This window comes from Protopterus annectens, chromosome 1.part1 (genome assembly GCF_019279795.1).
Source record: "Protopterus annectens isolate FY-2018-M chromosome 1.part1, PAN1.0, whole genome shotgun sequence".
NCBI classification, from domain to species: domain Eukaryota; kingdom Metazoa; phylum Chordata; order Ceratodontiformes; family Protopteridae; genus Protopterus; species Protopterus annectens.
This window is the reverse complement of record NC_056726.1, coordinates 1,464,978,178-1,465,002,017: the sequence shown is the minus strand read 5'-3', so window position 1 is coordinate 1,465,002,017 and position 23,840 is coordinate 1,464,978,178. Positions and strand designations below refer to the sequence as shown.

Here is a 23,840-nt window from a genome sequence, read left to right as displayed (position 1 = left end):
TCAGGAGAAGTTGAAGGAATTGACTCTTCAGCATCAGAATCCTCATAGGGGGAAAAGAATATTCCTGATCAGAAGAGGAATCAGAAGAAATGGAAACCTGATCTGAAGATTCATAGTCTGTCTCTTGCCTAGGCCTCATCAGGAGGGGGATGGGAACCCCTGATCAAGGTAATTAAGTCTTCAGCCATTTTCAGCATCTGTTTTTTGGGCATGGAGGCCTGTCCTTGTGGCTGATGAACTTGTTTCTTTGCCTTTAAAGGCGTTTTAGCCTTTGTCTTTGAAGTCGGCTTAATATACAATTGTTTGGGTCTGAATACACCCTCAGAAGCCGATGCCTGCACAGCGGCCCCGGACCCATCTGAGGGAATCATCTCCGAGGCTCCAATACCCTGAGTTACCAGCGGCCTGGCCGACTCTACGTGGGAGTCGATAGCGGCCTGTGACTCTAAAGTAGCGGGCATCAGGGGCTGCGAAAGCTCCTCACTGAGGACCGGCGAACCAGCGACTTACTTAGGAGAAGCTTCGTTGGTTTTGGATCTCGGTTGCCTGTCTTTCATTTCGTTTTTTGTGAACTCCAGTAGTCGGATGGCCATCCGACATTGTATAATTAAATATTCGCCCAAAATAGCTTAATGCAAAATCGTACCGACGCTTAATAGTGCGTTGGTTAAATCAAGCACAAAACCGACAACTATCAACGTCGTGGTCAGGGCCTAGGCAAGGAATACAATAAGAATGAAAGTCCTTATGAGGTATTTGCTTCCCACAAGAAATACAATTATTAACTTTTTCTGACATCAGTCTGGAGCAAGAAAAAAGTTTCTCCAATGGGGTACTTAGCTTTTAATAAAGACATCTGATCTGAAACTCGAACACGAAAATCTCAGGAGTCGGACGTCACTTGCGAACTGCTTCTGCTTCGGGCACCGCCCGGCAAGAAAGACTAAATAAAATGGCGTCGGCTGCATCTTTTATACCCCTGACGAACTGACGTCAGGGAAGAGGCGACAGCAACCAACGCAGGACCCAAGACTTTGGAATTCAGGCCATCTGGGGGCAACCTGCCAGCAGGATAACCCAAACGTAATGACTGCAACAGTGAAACAGGAAGAACATCACTTGGAATCCTAGATGGCTCAGGTGAGCTGTCACTACTGCCATACATTTGAACACCCTGGGGGCTGCGGTGAGACCAAAGGGCAGAGCATGACAATGGTAGTGACTGGCTCCTAGCCAGAAGCATAGGTGACTCCTCGATGCTCTGTCCATTTTTATATGGTAGCACGCATCTTGCAGGTCTATGGAGCACATCCAATTGTCTTTCCCTAACAGAGGGAGTATAGACTGCAGTGTCACCATCCAGAACTTGGCCTTCTTTACAGATTTAGTTTGCTGAGGTCCAAGATGGGCCTCCAGTCCCCTGTACGTTTTGGCACTAAAGAATCTGAAGTTCGTTCCGAATCCTATCTGGTCTGCGGGGACAGTTTGGATGACTCTCTTTGCAAGCAACGTTTGCACTTCTATAGTTGCTTGATCCCTGTGATTGGGTGGAACATCTGGGATCGTCGTGGGAGTGTGGGGTGGAAGAGAAGAGAGTATGGAATAACCTCTGGTGATTATTCTTTGTACCCACTTGTCTTGGGTGATGTTTAGCCAGGCTTCTGGATACAAACATAGGTGACCCCTGACTGGCTCCAGAGTAGTGCAGCCAGGCCCCACATCAGGAGCGCTGATAGGGATGGCTTCGAAACGAATCACAGCCCCCCCCTGCCTCTAGGGAAACATCTACCATTAGCTCCTCCCTCCTCTGTCTGTGAAGGAGGAGTCACCCTGTGCATCCGGGAAAAATCTTGGACTTCTTGAACCACATTTTACCACCTGTCTGACCCTTAGGATATGGTCTAGAGGGGACAGTAAAATGTACTCCCACGGCAGAGAGTTTTCCCTTCTTGTTCGCGCTGGTGAGTGTATCTTTTACCTTGGGTACAAACAATGAAGAACCGTTGGGTAAAGGTAGACTTGAAAGGCTCTGCAAAATTACATAAGCACATCCAGGAGTGCCTCCATAGGGGAAACTCCTGAACCCGCACTGCCCTGCAGCTCAATCAGCTGCACAGGAGAATAGCCTCATGGAGGAGCTCACGATGGAAGTTAAGGTGGACAACTGAGCAGACACCTTCTCAGGGACTCCTTCAGTAGATGTACCTTGAACAGCATCTCCCAACTCCTTAAGATCTCTTTGAAGCTTTGTAAAATGTGTTCGATAGTTCAGCGATCAGAGTGTAAAAGCCACCGACGAAAAGATACGCTTCCCGTATCTATCCACTGTTCGAGACTCCTTATTCGGCAGATGGAAAGACGAAGTCTCTGCTAGCTCCTCCTTAAGTGGCCGCCACCACCATGGCCATCTACAGGCATGCCCTTGGACAAAAAAATCTCTTTAGGTATAGACAGAAATTTATTGGGTCTTCTGGGAACTGGCTCCACGGCATCAGGAGTGTCCCACACCTTCCGATCCACCTGGTCTAAAAGTTAGTCAAAAGGTGGGGAGACTCAGGAGGCTGACGGCTGAGACCCGAAAGCCTCCAGGTACACTATTCCCTCATCAGAAGGTGCGACAGTGGGCCAGCCGCCTCTCTAAGGATCTCTACAAAGAAGACATCAGACGATGACTTGGGGACCCTACTGACTCCTCGAGGTCAGTGGCTGAAGTGATGGACTCATCCGGAGTCTACATACTTCCTCTTGCATGTCCTCTTCTGAGGGAGCTCCTCAGAAGGATATCCTGGGGAGGTCTTGGAAGACTGGGGGGCACCCAACAGGGGCTCCTAAGGCTGCGTGTCTCTGCTGTCGAGAGAAGAGGCACTGAGACTGAGGTTGGTGCTTGAGGGGGAAGAGCGTCGGCACCCTTGCGTGAAACTGATGAGAGAGACAGCACACTCATCTCAAAAGCAGACCTCTCCAGCTCCGAAGACATCCCCGGTACTGAGGAAACCGACAGTCATCAGCTTCAGTGACTGGCTCAGAGATGGATGTAGGGTCCGAGCTCACCCTAGCAGACGCACCGAGGGAGAGACTCTGAACCAAGGAGGGTTGGGTCCAAGTGTCCCTGTCGGGGGCCGACCGGTGAGCTTCGGCTCCTAGACACTATGGATGGCGCCAAAGGTGTCAGAGCGGAACTCTGCTCCAAGACGGACGTGAGGGGAGGTGGAGCAGAGGGTGCCACAACAAGTGGCACTGAAAACTCCAGCTCCAAAGGCCCGAGATGGCTCAGATGAGGAACCACAACAGGGGAGATGGACTCAGGTGGCTCCGGAACAGACAGGGTTGGAGCCAATAAATTTGGGCAAAGCAGACTACTTCAGAAGTCTAAGCACTACTCTCCACATCTTCCTCCGACATTCTTTTGGAGGATCTGGATTGACAGGGTAGGCGATTTGGATCTCTGTAAAATTGGAGATCTTAAGGTAGGGGAGACCAGCAAAGGATCTCTGGACTGGTTCCGATGCAATTTTTCAGTCGTCTGCTCCGAAAGACTTGGGGCCGACACTGAAGTGCCAGTATAGACAACCTCGACCAGCTCAGAGGACAGCGTAAACTAAGTAGAATTCTTATCCAGTTTTGATGGTTTCTGAGGAGGTTCTGATACACTGTTCGATGCCGGAGAATGCCTCTTGGCAGACTATCTTTTTCTTGGAAGAATGTGACTTGGTTGAAGAACTCACTGAGTCTTCCTCAAAGGAAGGCTGGAGACCACCTTTCAAAATTAACTTGTTCTTCTGCTCCTGGAGAACTCTGGAGCTAAAGGAATGGCAGAACAAACAAGTTTCCTGCAAATGAATGGCTCGAAAACAATATACACAATTACTATGGCCATCCGTAATTGACATCTTCTGGTAGCACTTTATACATTTTTTGAAACCGAAGGTCTGTGGTCTTTGGACTCTCTAGACATGCTGAAGACCTATGTAATAAATCAGGTACCCAAACAAGCACGAGGACTAGGTCCTCTAACTTAAACAAGCCTAGCCCTGAGGAAAAAGGGAAATTAGCAGAGGACTAGGTCCTCTAACAAACCGACCTAGCTAGATAGGCTAAGTCATAGAAAAAAGCCAGAAACTAGTAGCAGGCAAGTAACGATCAAACACTGCAAGGAAGCTTAAAATGTTCAAAAAGAAACAAAGGCCCTAAAAATGAATGCACAGAGAAAACTCTAAGACTACCCAAAAACACTGCGCACAATATATATTTATATATAAGCGAAACGCAGACCTATGCAATATGAACGTTAATAGAAAAAGGCACACAGGATACAAAATGGAGAACAAGGGCCAACCAGTTCTCAACGGATTCAAACAGCAAAAAAACCTTCTAAAACGCGAAGACTATCAAAGACTATACAGCACTAAGATAACTAGCTATAGATACAGTAAAGTGAAAATAAAGACAAAGTTTAAACTTGGCCACGGCCAAGCAAGAAGCACTTCTGAACTCGTAGACGTGACAAACGAGATCTGGGGATTGCACTGGTGCACTATGGGATACCTACCTAGCCACAAGCCAACCAAGAGACTTTGAGCTTTGTACTAGGCAGAGTCGGAGCAGAGGATCGGCTCCGAACCCATATGCAAGAATGAAGGCAAGATAGGATTACAAAACATCCAAGCTTTTGCTAGAGGTTAAAGAAAAACCCAAAGTGGTACTTAGCTTTAAGACATCTTGCGGTGAAGGAGCGAAGCACATGATGCGACAGTCATCTGCGGCTGAAAAGTTCAGAGGTCTGTGCATGCAGACGTCACATTTAAGGTCACTGGTTTATGGCCCTACCTGTGACGTCTCGCGCAACTACAACATCCAAGCTGAAGGTTTTGTATAGGAGCAGATGTACGGGTCACCTGATGTGGAAAATCCCACACCAAGAATACTGCCACATAACAGGAGGACATCTAGGAGGAACATGTGCATTCAGGATGAGAAAAAAATTCCAGGCCAAGACGACAGAAGGGATAACAGAGCAGAGGAGGAGGGAGAACCCAGCAAATCCTGCAAGAGTGAAGAGGCCATCTACTGTTATGCAATATTTAAATCTGTACTGTGTCCTTCCTTTTGTAAAGAATACCACAATAGTCCTATGGAAGAGTACGAAAGCTCAACAGAAAACTTAGGAGGAAGGCACAGAGAAGCCCTCTAGAAATCCACGCAGGAAAGCTCTGGCAAAGCCAGTTCCTCCAATTTGTAATGTTTAGTGAAGTATTGACAGAAGTCCAAGTAGCAACCTCAAGGATAGAACTGGTATCCAAACCTTTGAAAAAAGCACTAGACGAAGCAATGGCTCTAGCAGAATGAGCTTTACAAAAGCAGAATTTATCCATAAAAGGAACAAAAGGAAATGGCCTGAGAGATCCAAGAGGATATGGATTGCTTAGGAAATAGGCTAACCTAGAGATATGGTATGAAAAGAAAAACACTGTTCAGATCTGTAAATGGCCTTAGTCTTATCCAACATTTGAGCTGTGCAGTCCAAAGTGTGAAGAGCCTTTTCACTAGCAGACTTCAGAGACAGAAAAAAAGGTAATACATGCGTATGACAGAGTGACCGATGGTCGAAACTGTTTCCACAAACCTATATGTCGAAGCTCAGGGTGTCGAACGGTCGGAATGTCGTAAAAAATTCCAAATTCGACACTTCCACCCACTCTACCACCTAAACAAGCACTACCATGGGTCAAAAAGGGGGGAATGTTTTGCGGATCGACATATAACTGCGTTCGCAATTATGCAAAGTTGCCGTGCTGCCGAACATTTTCCAGTCTGCCATCCACTGGCCGACCAAATGCATGTATACCGGAAAAATGGGGGGCAAATGAAAAGACTGATAAGAGAACTCATTATTCACCTTGGGCATGAAGGGATTACTACAAAGGGACACCCTGTTCCTCTGGGAAAACCAAGGAAGGAGGAACAGCCGTAACAGCCTGGAGATCAGAAACTCTTAGCTAACTAAGGCCCAAAAGTAAAACGGTCTTCCATGTACAATGTTACAAGGAAGCTGAAGCAGCAGGCTCAAAAGAAGCCAGTCAATTTTTCAAGAACAAAACTGAGGTCCCAGAAAGGTAGAATAGGCTTCCTGGGATGAAAGATATGAAGGAAACCTTCAAGAAACTGTTTGACCTAAAACCTAGGGACAAGAGGAGGAAGAGTCAATGGCAGAAAGGTGAGCTTTAAACTGAAGAATGCACTAACCCAGTGTGGAACAATTCACACAGAGGACCAAAGGGATCCCCACACACAAAGGATCCTGGTTACAAGAAAGGCAACAGACAGGAAATCTCTTCCATCTGGACAAATGATTTCCTGGCCTCCTGTAAGACCCTAAGCACATACTCACAAAAAAGGTGCCTAAAGGGGATCAAAATCCCATCAACCACATTGTCAGCTGAAGAGTTGACAATTGGGGATGGATCAGACACCCCTTGTCTTGTGTGAGAAAGCCCACCCTCTGAGATAACTTGTGGTGACTGCCCCTGGCCAGGTGAAGGGGGACTCAATGTTGTTTTGGCTAAAGGGAAGTCACTAGCAAGATTCTGAGGGAGTCTTGCTTAATCTTGAGCAGGACCCTCAGAACCAGAGAAAGGTAAGGTGCAGAGAAACACCCCGCCTTCAAGGAAAAGGTAGGGTGTTCCCCATTCCAAGCGAAAGGACCTGGGACTCTAGCAAAAAAGGTGCCTGTTCAAAGGAGAGGCAAAAAGATCTACTTGTGGAATACCCCACCAATGGACAAATGTCCAGCAACATCTGTGAAGTATCCATTATTGACCCTGCATACTGAACTGGCTCAGTCTGCCACTATATTCTGCTCTGAAAGAATGTACACAGCCTGAAAATTAACTTGATACTGGACAGCTAGATCCCAGACTTGAAGAGCCAGTCTGCAAAGAAGGTAGGGCCATGTCCCCTCCTTTGCTTGTTGATATATCACAACACAGTGGTATTGTCCCTGAAGATTCGAGAGGCCCTTAAGAAAGAGGGAATGAAAAGTCCAAAGAGCTAAAAGGAGAGCTCTCACCTCCTTTATGTTGATGTGATCTGACCTCTGATGAGGAGGACAGAGACCCTAGATCTTGAGGGAACTGAAGGAACTCCCCACCCCCTGTCTAAGGCATCAAAAAAAGTTCCTGAGAAGAGACTGGGGTCTGAAAGTGAAATCTAAGGTTGAGAGGAAGTTGATGAATCCATCACTGAAACTCAAGTTTGAGGCATGAAAGGAAATGAACTAGAAAATCTAGTGGATGACGGTGCTAAAACAAAGCTTCACAGAGGGCGCAAGTAAAATGTCCTATGCAGACCGCCTCAAGGCCCTAACCTTGCATTCCGTCACCTACAGGCTTTTGAGGGGAGATCTATGTCTGGCATAGAGGGCAGTCAGACCTCATTCTGATGGACCTCTTGCATACCCACAAAACAGCACAAGAATTACCCATTCTTAAACCTTGCCTGTGATTTAAACAGGACCTGCTGGACAAGTATGTACAAGAGTGCCCCTTCTCTGGGACAAGCTCCCCATTCATATGGAGCAGAGTTCGTCCATAAACCAATTCCAACTGCAACTTGGACAAGAAACAGGAAATTCAACCCTGGTTTGGCACCCATGTCTCTAAAGGACACCAGCAACCTGTAAATGGTTCATCTCCCAGGCCCCTGCTCCAGAAGGTTTAATCTCCCAAGCCCCTTCTTACATTTATCAAGGGTATCAGAACTTGTCAAAGATTTGGGATGCATGGCTAGGCTTAAAGGCCCTTGTGGTCATTACCTAGTAAACACTTATGAACTTGACTTTAGGAACCACTGTAGTTTTCTTATATGGAGTCTGGATAGAGGCAGCATAGAAATGGTGGAGGCCATGCACCCTAGAAACCTGAGAAAAACCCTGGCTGTAACTGATGGCAGGAAGAAGGGATTTGAAAAAAGGTGATCACACAGCGCCACGGGTGGAGGCAGGGATGCCAACATAGGAATGGTCTGGATCTTGCATTAGAGACATAACCTTGAGAAGGAACCAAGACGGACTTCTAAAAGTTTATGGTAAACCCCAGGCATTGTAATAGACTAATCATAAACTGGAACTGCTGAAGCAAGATCTCGAAGGATGAAGCCTGAATGAGCAGATTATTCAGATAAGGAAAGATGTGAACTCCTCTCATCCTGCAAAAGGCAATGACAAGAACGAGGCATTAAGTGAATACCCCTTGGGCCAGCAGACATGCCAAAGGGCAAAGCAGAAAACTGAAAAATGCAAGAAACAGAAATGTAAAAACTTCCTGAAAGGGAGGTGAATAGGGATGTGAAGACAGTATCCCTGGATCTCATGGATGCTTAAGAAAGCTTGGGGAAGAGGAGGGAACAGGGTCTGAAGGGAAAGCATCAAGAAAGGAAGGGACCTTTAGAAAAGAGTTGAACTGAGAAAGGTCCAGAATGGCTCTTCAAGTGCCTTATGTCCTGGGAACCAGGAACATCTTGGAATAAACTCTTTCCCTTCCTGCTTCCTGGGCAGGAGGCATAAAGTACAGTTTTGTACCCACCATAAATGTAGATGTCCGATAGGTATGCATCTGCAATCATAACATATGGGTTGTCCTGCCTCAGGCAGCCCTTCGGTCGGCCGGATTCCAAAGTCTGGGTCTGGCCTCGGCTGATGTCGCACTTTCCCCGACTTCAGAGCGTCTGGGGTATAAAAGCATCAACAGACACCATTTTCCTCAGTTTTTCTTGCCCCAGATGCCAGGTGCCCTCTAGGAAGGCTAAATTTGGATAAATGTTGACAAGTTCCAAACATTTGCAAATTATATACATGTATAAACAAACAAATACACCATAATAGATTCCCCCAGCTAGCTGAAAGAAGGGTAAGTACCCTAGGAATACCACAGAGGGGAAGGAGGGTGGGTAATCCTGACTGCAGATGCATACCCATCGGACATCTACATTTATGGTAGGTACAAAACTGTACTGTGTCCTTCAAGGATGCATCTGCAGTCATAACATATGGGTAGAATACCATAGCCAATCTGGGGGAGGAGGTACTAAGAGAAGGATGGTGTAGTTAAGATCCCCTGCAGCACTGCAGTTGCAAACCCTGTTTGGGATCTGGAGTATAAAGGTAGATTGTAATGCTTGGCAAATGTATGCACGGAGCTCCAAGTAGCAGCTTCTAAAATGTCCTTGGTAGCCACCCCTCGTAGGAAAGCTGTAGTGGTGGCTGTGGCCCTTGTGGAGTGAGGCCTGATATTTTCAGGAACTGTCTTTCCATGAAAGGAGTAACAAAAGCGAATGCAATTTCCTATCCATTTTGAAATTGTCTGTTTGGAAATTGCTCTTCCTTGTACCCCAGTTGCATATGCTACAAAAAGTTGGTCAGTTTTTCTGCTAATTTTCGTTCTGTCCAAATAGTAGCGTAGTTGTCTGTGTATATCCAGGGTGTGCAAAAGTTTTTCCCCTTTGTTCTGTGGGTTAGGGAAGAACGTAGGCAAGTGAATAGCTTGGTTCAAGGATACCCTAGATACCTCCTTTGGCATGAAAGTAGGATTGGTTCTTAGTGACTCTATCCTGGTGAAAAATAAGAAAAGGCTGCACTGCCATTAATGCTTGTAACTCAGATACTCTTCTTGCTGAAGTGATTGCCAGAAGGAATGCAGTTTTCCAAGATAAAAACTGTAGGTCTGTTGATGCTGCTGGTTCAAAAGGAGGTAGTGTCAGTTTTTCCAGCACAAAATTGAGATCCCATGCAGGTAGAGGGGGTCTTCTTGGAGGTTTAACATTTTTGATCCCTCTCAAATTGCCTGAGAAGAGGGTGTGAGAAGATAGGTGGATCCATATTGTATTCTGCTGAAATTGCTGAAGCATGAATCTTAATGGAAGAATAAGACAGGCCATTGTGGAACAATTCTGCTAAGTATTCTAGAATGTGTGCTAGGTTTGCCACTGTGACATCTGTGCCCTTTGATGTGCTCCAAATGAGAAATCTCTTCCATTTAGCTGAGTATGTCTTCCTTGTGGAAGGTCTGCAAGCCTCCAGGATAATGTCCTTCACCCTCTGAGATAAAACAGTTTGGTTGGGATTTAAGGAATTTTCCAGGCAGTTAGCTGCAATGTTTTCAAGTTGGGATGCAGGGTCTTGAAATTGTTCTGCGTTAGAAGAGGCCATAGGGGAAGAGGCCATGAATTTGCCTGAGACATGCTTCTCAATAGTGGGTACCAGTGTTGTCTTGGCCAGTCCGGAGCTATTAGTATCACTTTTGGCTGTTCCTCCCTGATCTTCAGTAGAACCTTGTACATCAATGGGAGAGGTGGAAAGGCATATACTGTTAGGGCATTCCAGCTGAAAGAGAGAGAGTCCACCCTCCATGCTTGTGGGTGGTATGTCCTTGAGCAGAATGTCTTCAGTTGGTGGTCGAGTGGGGAGGCGAGCAGATCTATCTCCGGCATTCCCCATGTCTTTGTTATGAGTTTGAAGATGTCTGGATGCAGCATCCATTCGTGTGCATCCATGGTAGATCTGCTTAAGCTGTCTGCTAGTGCATTTTCTTTTCCTGGTACGAATTTGGCCTGCAGCTGGATATTGAGATTCAGGCATAAATTCCACAGATTCATAGACATCCGGCATAGAGGGTAGGAATGTGTGCCTCCCTGTTTATGTACCACATGACCGTGGTGTTCTGTCCTTATTAACAGATGTCCTTGTTGGAGGAAGGGTCTGAATGCCTCGATTGCATGCCTCACTGCCAGCATTTCCTTTTGGTTTATGTGCATGCTTAGCTGCCCTTGAGGCCATAGGCCTTGGATACATTTGTCCTCCATGTGTGCTCCCCATCCTCTGTCTGAGGCGTCCGTGGTGATGGTCTGCCTTGTTTTTGGTTTGTTGAAAGGCAACCCTCTGTTGGTCTGGCAGGCCTGAGCCCACCACAGGAATTCCTTTTGAAGGCATGGAATGATTGGTATCATGGTTTCTAGACCGTGACTGTGTTGAGACCATACACTCCTTAGGTACCATTGTAATTTCCTCATATGCAGCCTGGCATGTGGGATTAAAATTATGCAGGATGCCATGTAACCCAGGGCCTGCAGGACTTTCCTTGCAGTAAGCTGAGTTTGTCTTGTCAGAATCATGAAATAATCTGGAAGTTGTTTTTGTTTTTCTTCTGTGAGAAAAGCCATCTGGGTGATTGTGTCCAGATCTGCACCCAAAAAGGTTATCCTTTGGGACGGTACTAGTCTTGACTTTTGGATGTTGACTGTGTATCCCAAGGTCTGTAGCAGGTGTATGGCATAGGCCAAGTCCTTTAACAATTTTTTCTTGTTGTCCGCTTGTATTAGGCAGTCGTCCAGGTATGGATAAATCTGAATTCCCTGAAGTCTGCAATGTGCAATTACTGATGCCAGGCATTTCGTAAATACTCTGGGCGCAGTAGATAAGCCAAAGGGCAATGCTGAGAATTGATAATGCTCTGATCCTGCAAGAAATCTGAGGTGTCTTCTGCAATCTGGTCGGATAGGGACGTGCAGGTATGCCTCCTTGAGATCTAGAGTCACCAGCCAAGACTCCTTGCCCAACATGGGAAGAAGTTGCTGTAGGGTCAGCATTTTGAATTTTGGCACAATGAGATAAGTGTTCAGTGCGGACAGGTCAAGAATAGGCCTCCATTGGTTTTCTTTTCTTGGTACAAGGAATAGTCTGGAGTAAAATCCTTGGCCTTGTTCTGTACATGGTACCCTTTCTATAGCTTTCATCTGAAGTAAATTGCTGATTTGTCTTAAAGCCTCTGCCTTCTGGTTTGGTGGAAGGTTTGGCATTCCGCTTCTTTTTGGCAAAGTGTGGAAGTGAAACCTGTATCCTTTGTCTATTATTTGCAATGTCCATGTATCCTTTGTAATGCAATGCCAGTTTTTTGAGAATAAAGCCAGCTTTCCGCCCAAGGGTGCTTCCAGTTGATCCCTGGTAGGCGGAATCAGAGTCAAGTCATTGGGTCTGTCCTGTAGTAGTGGTTGCAGCTGTTGCACTACTCCTCTGGTTGGCAGACTACCACTGACGGCCTCTGTAGGGGCCCTTCGATTGACCTCTGCCTCTAGGGCGCCTGTTCCTGCCTCTCTGTGCTCTGGACGAGTCTGGAAAGGACCAATTCTTTGTAGGCCAGTTTCTGCTGAACCTTGGTGGTTGAACTTGCAGGAAATCTTTAACTGTTTGCACAGATTTTGCTTTTTCTTCAACCTTTTTTAGAATCTCCTGTGCAGGGGAGCCAAATAATTTTTTTCTCCATTGGAGCATCGAGGAGTTTAGCTTTGACATGGTCTGGCAAAGATTGCTCCTTCAGCCAGGCATGCCTATGAATAACTGCCCCAGTCATAGCTGATCTAAATGAAGCCTCCAGTGCATCATAGCCACATTTTAAAAAATGATTACTAACCTGTTGTGAGTTATGAACCAAATCCTGAAGGGATTTACGGTCTAAGGGTTCAGGAGAAGAAAGTTTCTTATTCAGTTGATCTAACAAAAATTCTTGGTACTGTATGATATGGAATTGACAGTTTAATGCCATGGCAGAAAGAGTAGCAGATGTATAAACCTTTTTTCCCCATCTCTCTAAAGCTCTAGACTCTCTTTCAGAGGGTAGGGAATTTTTAGCAGTAGCGGCTGCAACCCCTTTAGGGCCCTGAGAAATAGTTTCTGGGTCTGCAGCATGGGCTTTATACAGATGGAAATGAGAATCCGGGACCCTGTAATATCTGTCAGGTTTGGCAGGGGCCGGAGGAAGAGAATCAGGGGCTGTACTGACATCATTGTACACATCATCAATTACATTTAGAACAGGAGGTATAGCTAAGGGCCTATGCTGAGGCAAATGCAAAAAGGTCCTTAATCTTTTTCTAGAATCACGAGAAATCCTGACCTTGCCATTGAAAGTGCTCTCTCATGGAGTGTAAAGTCTCCCCAAAGGAAAATTCTTCAGGAGGGGAGGCCGAAGGGATAGATTCCTCTGCATCTGAATCCTCATAAGGCGAGTAAGCCCCTTCCTGGTGGTCTGACAAATCAGATCCATCCGTGGAGTAATCTGAGGAGTGAGGTTCAGAGGGGTCAGTCCTGGGCCTTTTGTCTGGAGGAGGTTGACAGGCCCTGTCTGGGTGAGGTTGTGAACCCCTAATTAAGGAGATAAGGTCCTCAGCAAGGCTGAGGATCTGTGAACTAGAGGAAGGCCTCTGGGATGTAGATTTGGCAGGCACAGCTTTTGAAAGTTTGGCAGCTTTAGCCCTGGAGAAGGCCTTAATAGACATAGAAGCTGGGGGCCTAGCTGCCCCACGTGCAGGGGTAGAAATGTCCAAAGGTATGGTGTCGGACAATTCCTGAACACTAGCTTCGGTAGGGAGTTCTGAGGCCAACTCAGCCTCTCTGGCCTCGGTGGTCTATGGTTTCAGAAGTAGGAATCGCCGTGGACTCTGTTTCGGCCGAAACAGAGACACTCGCAGTAGGCCTAGGCGTGGTTTCAGCCAGAACCATGGGCCGCGAGTGTCTGTCCTTTTCCTTGCGTTTTTTGACCATATGCGAAGTCGGAGTCTCCGACGGCATTTTATAAGCAAAAGTGGCTCCTCTGCAAACTCCGACCGACGTCTAAGAGTTCGTCGGTTGAAGGAGGCACAGGCTAAACAAGCTGATACGTCGTGGTCTGAGCCTAAGCAAGGAAGGCAGTAAGAATGCAAATCCTTATAAGGTATTTGTTTCCCACAAGTTAAACAATTATTTACTTTGTCTGACATCGGCTGAGGCAAGAAAGAGTCCCCAACAGGGTACTTCACTTTTTTCGAAGTCTTCGGTAGCTGAAATCTCTGGATCTGACCAACCGGCACTTGCGAACAGCTTCTGCTTCGGGCACCGCGCGGCAAGAAAGACTGAGGAAAATGGCGTCTGCTGATGCTTTTATACCCCAGACGCTCTGACGTTGGGGAAAGTGCGACATCAGCCGAGGCCAGACCCAGACTTTGGAATCCGGCCGACCGAAGGGCTGCCTGAGGCAGGACAACCCATATGTTATGACTGCAGATGCATCCTTGAAGGACATCTTGAACAGTACTCTGGTTCTAAAGGCCCTGAAGCAGGTCTGAAAAGAATGGAAGCTATTCTTGAGGTTGAGGAATGCCCAGAAAGGAGGGGATTTCCATACCATGAAGTAACCCTGGCAGATGGACAGAACCCAAGAGTCTTTTGAGTGACCCTTAACTAATTGGAAGAGACAGGAAAAGAAAGGTAGAGGGGAACCTGATCCAGCAGAAGGGGAAGCAAACTGTCAGACAGAACCTGGTTTGTCTTGAAAAGGAAGCTTCCGAGAAAGCCCGAGTAGACTTGGCAAGAGATACACACCTAGAACCCTTCTAACCTTTAGGAGGGCAAGGTTGTCGACATATAGAAGCAGACTTGGATGTCTAATGCCTCTGGAACGTGGCTAGGAGAGAGAAAAATATGCTTCAGTCCCTGCAAGGCCTTGCTTTTATCCTGGAAGGACTTACAAAGTTCAGCAACAGCACCAAAAAAGCTCTCAAGAGGAACATCCAATAATTTAGTCTCATTATCAGGGAAGGGCTGGAGATGAAGCCAAGAGTAACATCTCAAAACAGAAGCGAGCCACTTGAAAGCTAGAACCCAAGAGAAAGGGCCGAGACCTTCTCTTCTGCATCAGGGAGGTCAGAGATTACTTGAGAAGCTCAAGACAAAAGGGCTAGAACTTACCTGGCCAAATGAGTCTGGTAATCAATAGCCCTAAATGCTAGGGTGGCAGCAGTATATACCTTTTTGCTTAAATGTTCCATAGCCCTATCCTTGTCTGAAGGAAATAGTTTAGTACACTGCAAAAGTTTAGGTTTGGCAAAAGAGACTACAGCAGGATCAGCAGAAGGGCATTTGTACAAGAACTTACAATCATGAGGCACCTTGTAAAATACATCAGGTTTCTTAAGGGCTGGAGGTGCAGCTGAATGGAGTTCTTAGGGGCTGGAGGTGCAACTGAATGGAGTTCTTAGGGGCTGAAGGTGCAGCCGAATGGAGTTTATAATACCTCTTGAATATCTGAAACCTGATTAACAGTCCCACCCGAGATATTCCATCACATGAGAAATAGTGTCCTCAAGGGAGAGCTCCTCCAAGGGGCAGCCTGGATTGAATTCTCCTCCTCAGATCCAGAATCCAAGGGAGAAGGGGATGAGAGAGGAGCATGTCAGACTCTTACCCAGAATTCAAATCCTTTTCAGATGATTCCTGCTCTCTAGGCCACTTAAAGGGAGTAGAAAACCAAGGAGGAGCAGGCACAAACCCCTTGAAGAGGCTTTAAGGCCATTATGGCATTAAACAACCCCTGGGTAAAATCCTGACATTCATGCTGGGGATATTTAGCAGCAGGGGAAATGTTTAATTTCTTTTTTTTTCTTCTTTTGGCGAAGATCTGCCCTAAAAACATTAGGCAGTTCAGACCCTTGCCTACTCTGAAACCAACATAATGGAAAATCTCCTCCCGAAAAAGGATTTGCAGTATTCCCCTAGAGCCCTCAAATAACCAGCCGAGGTTCCCCCTCAACATCCAGTGCTGATGTTAGAGAAGCCTCCAAGGACGTGCCAAAAAATCAGATTCATGCTGGTCTCTGGTGGGGTCACAGCAGAGAAATCCAATACAATAAAGCATTCCTCTGGGCTTTCAACAGCCTCAAGAGAGACATCCAGGGGAGGAAGGGAAAGCAGCCGAATCAGACCAGAGTTTTTTGGCCTCTCTCAGCAGATGGCTGATCTTCACAATGGGAAGATTCCACCACAGCACCCTGTGTCAACTTAAGCTGTTTCTCCAGGTAATTCAATAAGGAGGAAAGAACTATACTGGGTTTTAGGGACAAACACCTGGCAAATAGAGCACCAAGTATGGTTGCGAGAAGCATCCAAATAGAGAAGAAGACACTGCTCGTGACTATCTTTATGGGGAATCTGTGTCCCACACTGACATTTTCACTTTCTGGATTACGTAAACAAAAAAAAAAGTGTAAAAATAGATCAACCTAACTGGGTAATTACCTGAAATATGGCTCAGTAACAAACACAGGAGTGTTCAGACTAGCGATGGTGGCTTTCATACCACAGAACTTATTTGCCGCCCGTCTGTGCACTCGTAGATTACCTTCATGCCCTACTCGAACTGGAATCATGTGACACATCTATAAAATCTAAGGCTTTGGTACATTGTCCAGATGGGTTACCCTTGGCAGAGAATCCCTTTTATTAAGAACACCAACAGTGATATGGAAAGTTACTACGGGCTGCTTCCAGTAGTAACCTGTATTCTAGGGCCCATTCTCAAGCCTGCAGAGGTGTTTTCTCCTTTGTTTACAGAACCATATTTGGCTGACTGTCTTGACAGCTCACAGCCTGAATAATGCCATCTCTTTCATGGTTGTGTGTGGTGCTGCCTCACTGGGATTTATAGGTATATCCGTGTACTTGAAGGTCAAGGTATGTGCATCATGTTAAGTCTGAGAAATTCAGAAGATGTGGTCTGAAGGGTTTGCCCCTCTTATGGACTTATCTACCATTTCGGCCCTCTCCTTAACTCTGTACACTTTGTAGGGAGCGACACTAAAAAAACTAGGAACAGTAAAGTACCACTGAAGGTCCCTAATGTGCAGTCTGGATAGCTGGCTCAATAAGCAAGGTGGATGTCATGTGGTCATGAATTCCCTGGCTGCTGCCAGTGATCTCCCGCCCTGAAAGAAGGTAGAAAGTGAATGTAATTTTTCCTGTGAAACTTGTCAAGTTTGCATTCCAAGAGGCGACCCCTCAAGAATACCGGTGTTCTGTCTGGCCACTAGTTGGACTTCTGCTCACTTGCACAAAGAGCCTACTGAGGCAGTGCAGTGCGTACACCGTGCACGGATCTCCTCAGCTTCTGCCTCATTAGGTAGGCATCTAAACAGGGATCAGTTTGGACTTCCCTTGGTCTTCATAGAGCTATGATTTGTGCAAAACATTCTGTAAAAACTGGGTGCAGTACCCAAACCAAGGGGCAAGGAGAAACTTTACTGTAATCCCCTTCTACAAAACCTCAGGTTTTTCCTACGCCATTTGAATAAAAACAAAAAAAGTGGAAGTACACATCTGAGCGTGTCATTGGGCAAGGTCCAACAGCCCAGAAAGGGCAAGAGGTCCTATAAAACCAGCATTCTGAATATGGCAATTTTTAAAGAACCCAATAAACCTTGGGTTCAGAATAGGCCTTTTCATGATTATTTTACTCCATGAGACAAACCACTCCGTGTGTGTGTGTGTGTGTGTGTGTGTGTGTGTGTGTGAGAGAGAGAGAGTGGGGGGTGGGTGGCGATAAACATGTTCTGTGGCTCCTTGTGCTGTTATTTCTGCCAAGATATGAGGAACTAGCTTTTTTGGGCCAGGGGCATAAAGTGCAGTCTGTACCCTCTGGAGACCATTTCTAAGACCAAAGGGTCTGTACTTACGCCTGACGAACTCTGACAGAACAATTTTAATAATCGTAGAGGTGGGTCCCAACTCAAGAACAAAGAGGGAGGGAAGGAGTGGGGGGTACAGCTTTTCTGGGGGAAGGAGGCTGACACTGCCCCCCTGACATGGAGCATCTGTGACAACGAGTCCTGAAGGCCGCTATACTAGACTAGCTTTCTGCTGCCATTATTTTTTCTGTCTGGTCTTCGAGCTTTGACAGTCTTTCCCCATTTCTGGCAGTAAGATCTTTGCTTAAAAGGATCATTTTTATTATATTCCGGAACAGATGATGCGAGTGAGACATCATAGTTTCCTTTTGTCATACAGGTTTTTAAACACACTAAAGTGAGGTTCTGAACAGCAAATCTTTATTCAAAGTGGAAGAAGTTGCACCTTCATATTAGACAAGGACTGGGTTCTCCCAGAGTGCTTTCTACCAATCCTGTTGTAGCAGCCCTGGATGCTGCATCCATAAAATGATCACATTTCTAAAGCACACATACCCAGCTGTAAAGATAGTTAACACTGGCTGATAGCTGCATTCAGGGTTTCATCCTGCAGCCCCTCCCCCAAATGATCCTGGAGTTGCTTAATGACATGTTCCTTGTATTAATGTGGGTCTGAACACCCAGAGCCTTTAAGGCCAGGTAAGGTGGAAATATACACCTCAAACCAGTATAATACTTAGTTTTCCTAACCACAGAGGAAAAATTATTCCATCCCAGAGCCAGTCTACTTTTAGTACTTTCCAAGGACACCATATCTGACTCTACAATTAGATTCTTGTACAAAAATTTGTAAGGACCCTAAACATGTCTAACAGGTTTCTTTGGGTAGGGGGATAGGGACTCACTCTGGCTGCAATGCCATCTGAAAAACACCCAAAAGGTATTTCTGGACTGGGAGTCACTGGCATGCCCCCCCCCCCCAAAGAAACAGAAGAACTCCGCATCTCTTCTAGAATTCAGAAGCCACCTACAACTGCCCTTGAAGTGTGTTCTCAGGACCAAGCCAGTGTTCCCTCCCAAAAGACATGGGCTCTGGAAGGGAACAACAGAAATTGTCCTTACCTATCAAAAGCTACAAAGAAAGCTGTGATCTGCAGTCCTGTTGCTCCCACTTCATGGAATCAGATTAGTCTCATTTGGGGAAACCTCCTACTTCCCCCTGGGCAGAAGGGGTGCTCCAGTCAGACGGGGTTGTTCTGAATCCCACTGCAAACTCCACAGAAACCAGAGAAACCGTGGCCCAACTTAGCCCAAGCCTGGGGGAGAGGTGGGGTGCGGCCATGGCAGGAAAACCTGCTAACAACCAATTGTCAAGGTATAACAGGGCACCTTAGGTGCAGGTGCCAGTAATCTTGTGTGAATGGGCAGCAATTCATTTGGGAATCCTAGGCAAGAAGTCTGAGGACAAATATATTGGATTATAACTGGGGATAACACCCTCGCCTCTGATAACTGAAGGATCTGGCAATTGATAAAGGACATACTTAGCTTTTTGTTAAAGTGCACAGTCATCAAAACACAACTTCACTAACCTTCAGTTAGGTTAACAAGTTAACCTAGCTATACAATACTTGGGAACAAGGGAGAACGTAGCACATTCACTAGACTATGCAAAATCCACTAACCTGCAAGGGAACCAACAGGAAAGAATTACACAGCAATAAAGCACTGAAACTAAAAAAAAAAAAAACTGAAGCCACAGTAGACCTGAAGATCAACATGCACTTAATAGCACTGACAAGGAAGCTCTTATCTAGAGTAAGGTTGCCTGTGTAATAACCTACAGAAACATTATATGAGCACCAGCTAATTCATACAAGTCTTAAAACACTGGAGACATGCAAGAATGAATTCTTTTACAAACCTACTCAAAGTTTCTGAAAGTGCAAAATTTATACAGCAAACCTGACCCAAGCAAACAGGAAAAAGGAAAATGTTAAGTGGAACTTACCCTTTAGCCTCTGTTTTGTCCTCCTTTGCTTTGTCCTCCTCTTTTGCATCTAACAAAAAATAAAAAAATGTCTGCATAATGAACCTATGCTTAACAAAAGTGGTTTAAAATTAGTGGGGCCAAGACAATACACTCCCAAATTAATCCTTTTTATGCAAAGTATTCTTTAGAAAAACAAGACTATAGTCAACATATCCTCTGATCTGAGAGATGGGTCTTTTGTAGTGGGTAATGGAAGTTTTTGCATATAAAATTGATAAACTGCTGATATGAGAAAGTGCCAAGCCATTTAGAGATGCATTTTTTCCAATTCTTTAAGTTCACTTTAACAATCTGCATCTTTTAGCCAAGCTTTAAGCCTATATTAGTAATTCCACTAAATAGCTATACTGCATTTTGCCATTTCAGTCATCTAACTCTTTACAGATATCTTAGTTTGTCTTGTAAGGAGAGTGAGTAATGCTGGTTTATAAGCTTGTCTGCTGTAAGCAGTTCTAAGCCATTCAACAAAGCTTTGTGTCCTTAAAAGCCAGTCTTGCTTGCTGTCCCCTCAAACTTGACTGCACTTCCTTCCCTCCTTTGACTGACTTCTGCAACATGGTACTTGTGCTTACTGTGAGCATCTCAAGGTAAATACATTGACTGACTTCTGCAACATGGTACTTGTGCTTACTGTGAGCATCTCAAGGTAAATACATTGACTGACTTCTGCAACATGGTACTTGTGCTTACTGTGAGCATCTCCAGGTAAATACATTGACTGACTTCTGCAACATGGTACTTGTGCTTACTGTGAGCATCTCCCCTCAAGGTAGATACATTTGCCCTCCTATTGTATCCCAGAGACAAATTACAATATCTTTGTAACCACTCTGTGTTGCTTATAAACTTGGTGATTCTTGAGCTGCCTGCCCCTTACTATAAATTTGTCTTTAGTAACTCCTAGTATCTTGCATGTTCTCAGTAGTGGGCACTAGAGGATCAAATTGTGCAGTTTCCCCTCTGACTGCTACAGCATGAAACACCCTCCTTCATATCATCCTACACGATTAATGCTGCATTTAACCTAACCACCAGACAAACTGGAGGGTCAGTTTGCTAGTTTCACCTCTGTTGCCATCCTTAACTTGTACACCATAACGTCACATCTGTGTTCATTTTCTTTCTTCAAACTGATGCATCTCTGATCAGACACTGCTGCTTCTTCCAGATTCGTGGATCTGCACACCCGCGCTCCTCTCCCGACCCATAGTGACCAGCCAACCCAATATACCTCAGATCAAGTTTGCTGCCCATAAGAATGAATAGATAACACCTTAAGAAAATTCAAGAAAGTACAAAAGAAGAGAGCTGGAGCTCAAACAAGGAACAGTTCCCAAAGTGAAACCATTATACCAGTCTAGCAGCAAAGGGAATGGGGGGGGGGGTGCTTAGAAGGGAGAGAAGTTGAGGAGGAATGAAAATGGACAACACATGCAACATTATGGCGAGTACATAACTTTTTTCATCCAAGGTTATTTTCATTCATTCCTCAACTGATGGGACAGTCCCCAGCTAGATCAACCCTGAGTGGTCCTCATGGAAGGATATTCTGGAGTACTGCAAAGCCAAAGGCAGCTCTGTTCTTACAAACAGAAATCAATTCACAGCGAATAAAGGTACGAGCACTGGACCAAACAGCAGCTGCACAAATGTCACATGAAAGCTTTTGACCAAAAAGCTGAGGATGCAGCCACAGACCTTATGGAATGGGCTCTAGGAGGGTTGGGCAAAGCAATCCTTTTTACTATAGACAAAGGAAATACAGTGCGTTAACTATTTGGCTAGTGTAACTTTAGAAACTGATCTACCCAATCTAGTAGGTGAGAAGGATACAAACAACTGGTCAATCTTCCATAAATCTTTAGTTCTATGGAGCTAAAACTGAAGTGGTTTATGTACATCCTAAAGATGGAGCATGTATTCCCCCTTGTCTAAAAAGTTTGGAAAGAAAACTGGGACGTTAATGACCTGACTGATTTTACACTCAAAAGCTATCTTAAAGAAAAAAAAAATGACTGATTGATCCATCAGGAAACCCAGTTTTTCTGGAAAACCAGGTAAGGAATTTGGGAAGACATAGCCTAGAGTTTGGATAATTGTCTAGCTGATCTAATAGTGACGAGAAAAATGGTTTCCCCAAGACAAAAACATGCGGTCTGACCTGACTGAGGGTTCAAAAGGGGTCTTGGGTCAGAGCTTGAAACAAAATAGTCAAATCCCAAGGAGAAATAGGACCCTTAAGAGGTCATCTAAGTGAAAAAAGTTCCTTTGAAAAAGGATTGGCATAATTTAGAAGTTAAGGAAAAATTTAGAGACAGAAATTTGAAATGGCAGTCAAATGGACCCCAATAGTAGAAAAGCTAGCCCCCTTTATTGAAAATTTAAGTAAAAAATTCAAGTACTGCTGGTATGGGGGCAGAAAGGGGCCCACATCCTTCTTAAGAGCCCAGAATAGAAATCCCTACCATTTATTTCAGTAAATCTCTCTAGCAGAAGGTTTTTGAAAAGATGATAAAATATGATAAACCGGGGAAGAGTCACTCCAGTTAGACAAGACAGGTCTGTATTGGGATCCACTATCCAGGGCAGAAGTAGAAGAGGAGGCCTGAGGAGCAAAAGGAATTCAATGAGGATAACTGGGTTCTTTTACCAAAATGCGTTCTCTAGAAATTTAGGAGGTTAAGTATAGACAAGATCGGAGTGTCAATTGTGGACTACAGCATCTCTTGGCGACTCCCCTATGCAGGTATCAGAGCAAAGAACCTGCTGCACTTGCTGTTGAGGGGAGAAGCGAAAGGTTGCAGCATAGATGGCCTCACTGACAGAAATTTCTCTCCACCACTTTGGCACGGAGACCACTCATGAGGCATCAGAAAGTACAGTTGTGTACACTTATCATAAATGTTGATGTTAGAGTGTATTCACTGTTGTAGTTATCACACTTGGGTTATTTGCCTGCAGGTAGCCCTCAGTCGGCCCGAATAACAGTGTCTTGGGATTTCTGCGTTGGATGCGGTCGTCTCTTACATGTCAGGTCGTCAGGGGTATAAAACATGCAGCCGATGCCATTACATCAGTTTTTGTCCCAAATGTCAGGAGCCCCCAAAACAGGAAGCTATTAAATGGTGTGGAACACGTCCAGTAAAAAGTAAATACCCCTGCCATAAAATATGGCCATAAAGTGGATAGGTAGAAAGGATAGAGAAAGCCAGGGAGCTGGAGGGAGGGAAACCAGGACTGCAACAGTGAATACACAAACATCTACATTTATGGTAAGCGTACACAACTGTACTATGTTCTTCGTGTTTCACTGTTGCAGTCATCCCACTTGGGTTGATTCCCAAAGCTGGAGGGTGGAGGCAGTCAAGAAGTGATGGGGCTGGCTAGCAGGCGTTGTAAGACTGCTGTAACAAATCCAGCTCTGGTTTAGAAAAAAATAGGTAAGTGGTAATGCTTGGTGAAGGTGTGTACAGAACTCCAGGTTGCAGCTTCCAGGGTGTCCCTGGTAGGGACTCCGAGAAATGCTGTAGAGGTTGAGGTAGCCCTAGTGGAAGGAGTTCTGATCCTCTGTGGGGTAGTTTTTCAATGGTGCTTGTAGCAGAAATGGATGCAGTGTGCTATCCATTTGGAAATGGTTCACTTTGAAATGGCCTTCCCTCTGCCCCTGTAGCAAAGCTGACTAGCAGCTGGTCAGATTTTCTGAAAGGTTTAGTCCTGTCAAGGTATACCCTGAGATGTCTGTGCACGTCCAAGGAGTGCGGGATCCTTTCCCCTTTATTCTGAGGATTAGGGAAAGGTTGGCAAATGGATGGATCGGTTTAAAGCCACACTGGATAACACCTTGGGCATAAATGATGGGTTAGTCCTGAGGGAAACCCTGTCAACATGGAAAATGAAGGGTTCCACAGCCATTAGTGCCTGTAACTCAGACATTCTTCTTGAGGTGATGGCTAGAAGTAAGGCCGTTTTACGAGAGGAATTTCAACCCTGCTGATGCAGCAGGTTCAAAAGGGGGGATCATGAGCTTTTCCAGTACAAAGTTAAGGTCCCAGGCTGGGGTGGGAGCTCTCCTGGGGGGCCTTAAATTGTTAGCTCCTCTCAGGAGCAGTTTGATGAGGATGAGAAGAGAGGTGTCTCAGTATTATGAGCGGAGATGGCAGAGGCATGAATCTTAATGGATGAGAAAGATAGGCCTCTGTGGAGCAGCTCTGCTAGGTAATCAAGGATTTGAGGTAAGGTGGGCACAGCTGTGTTCTTTCCTTGACAGACTTAAAGAATATCTTTTCCACTTTTCAGCATAGGATTT

General features: G+C 45.4%; 1 protein-coding gene across 1 annotated transcript in view; it reads right to left on the bottom strand.

The window, feature by feature from the left end:
* Positions 1-23,840, bottom strand: part of HDAC1 (histone deacetylase 1) — a gene marked incomplete in the record, with an annotated part of 2,014,892 nt that overhangs the window by 344,318 nt on the left and 1,646,734 nt on the right. Inside the window, 1 exon segment of the mRNA XM_044082464.1 lies at positions 19,493-19,541. Coding sequence (XP_043938399.1) covers positions 19,493-19,541 — 49 coding nt within the window.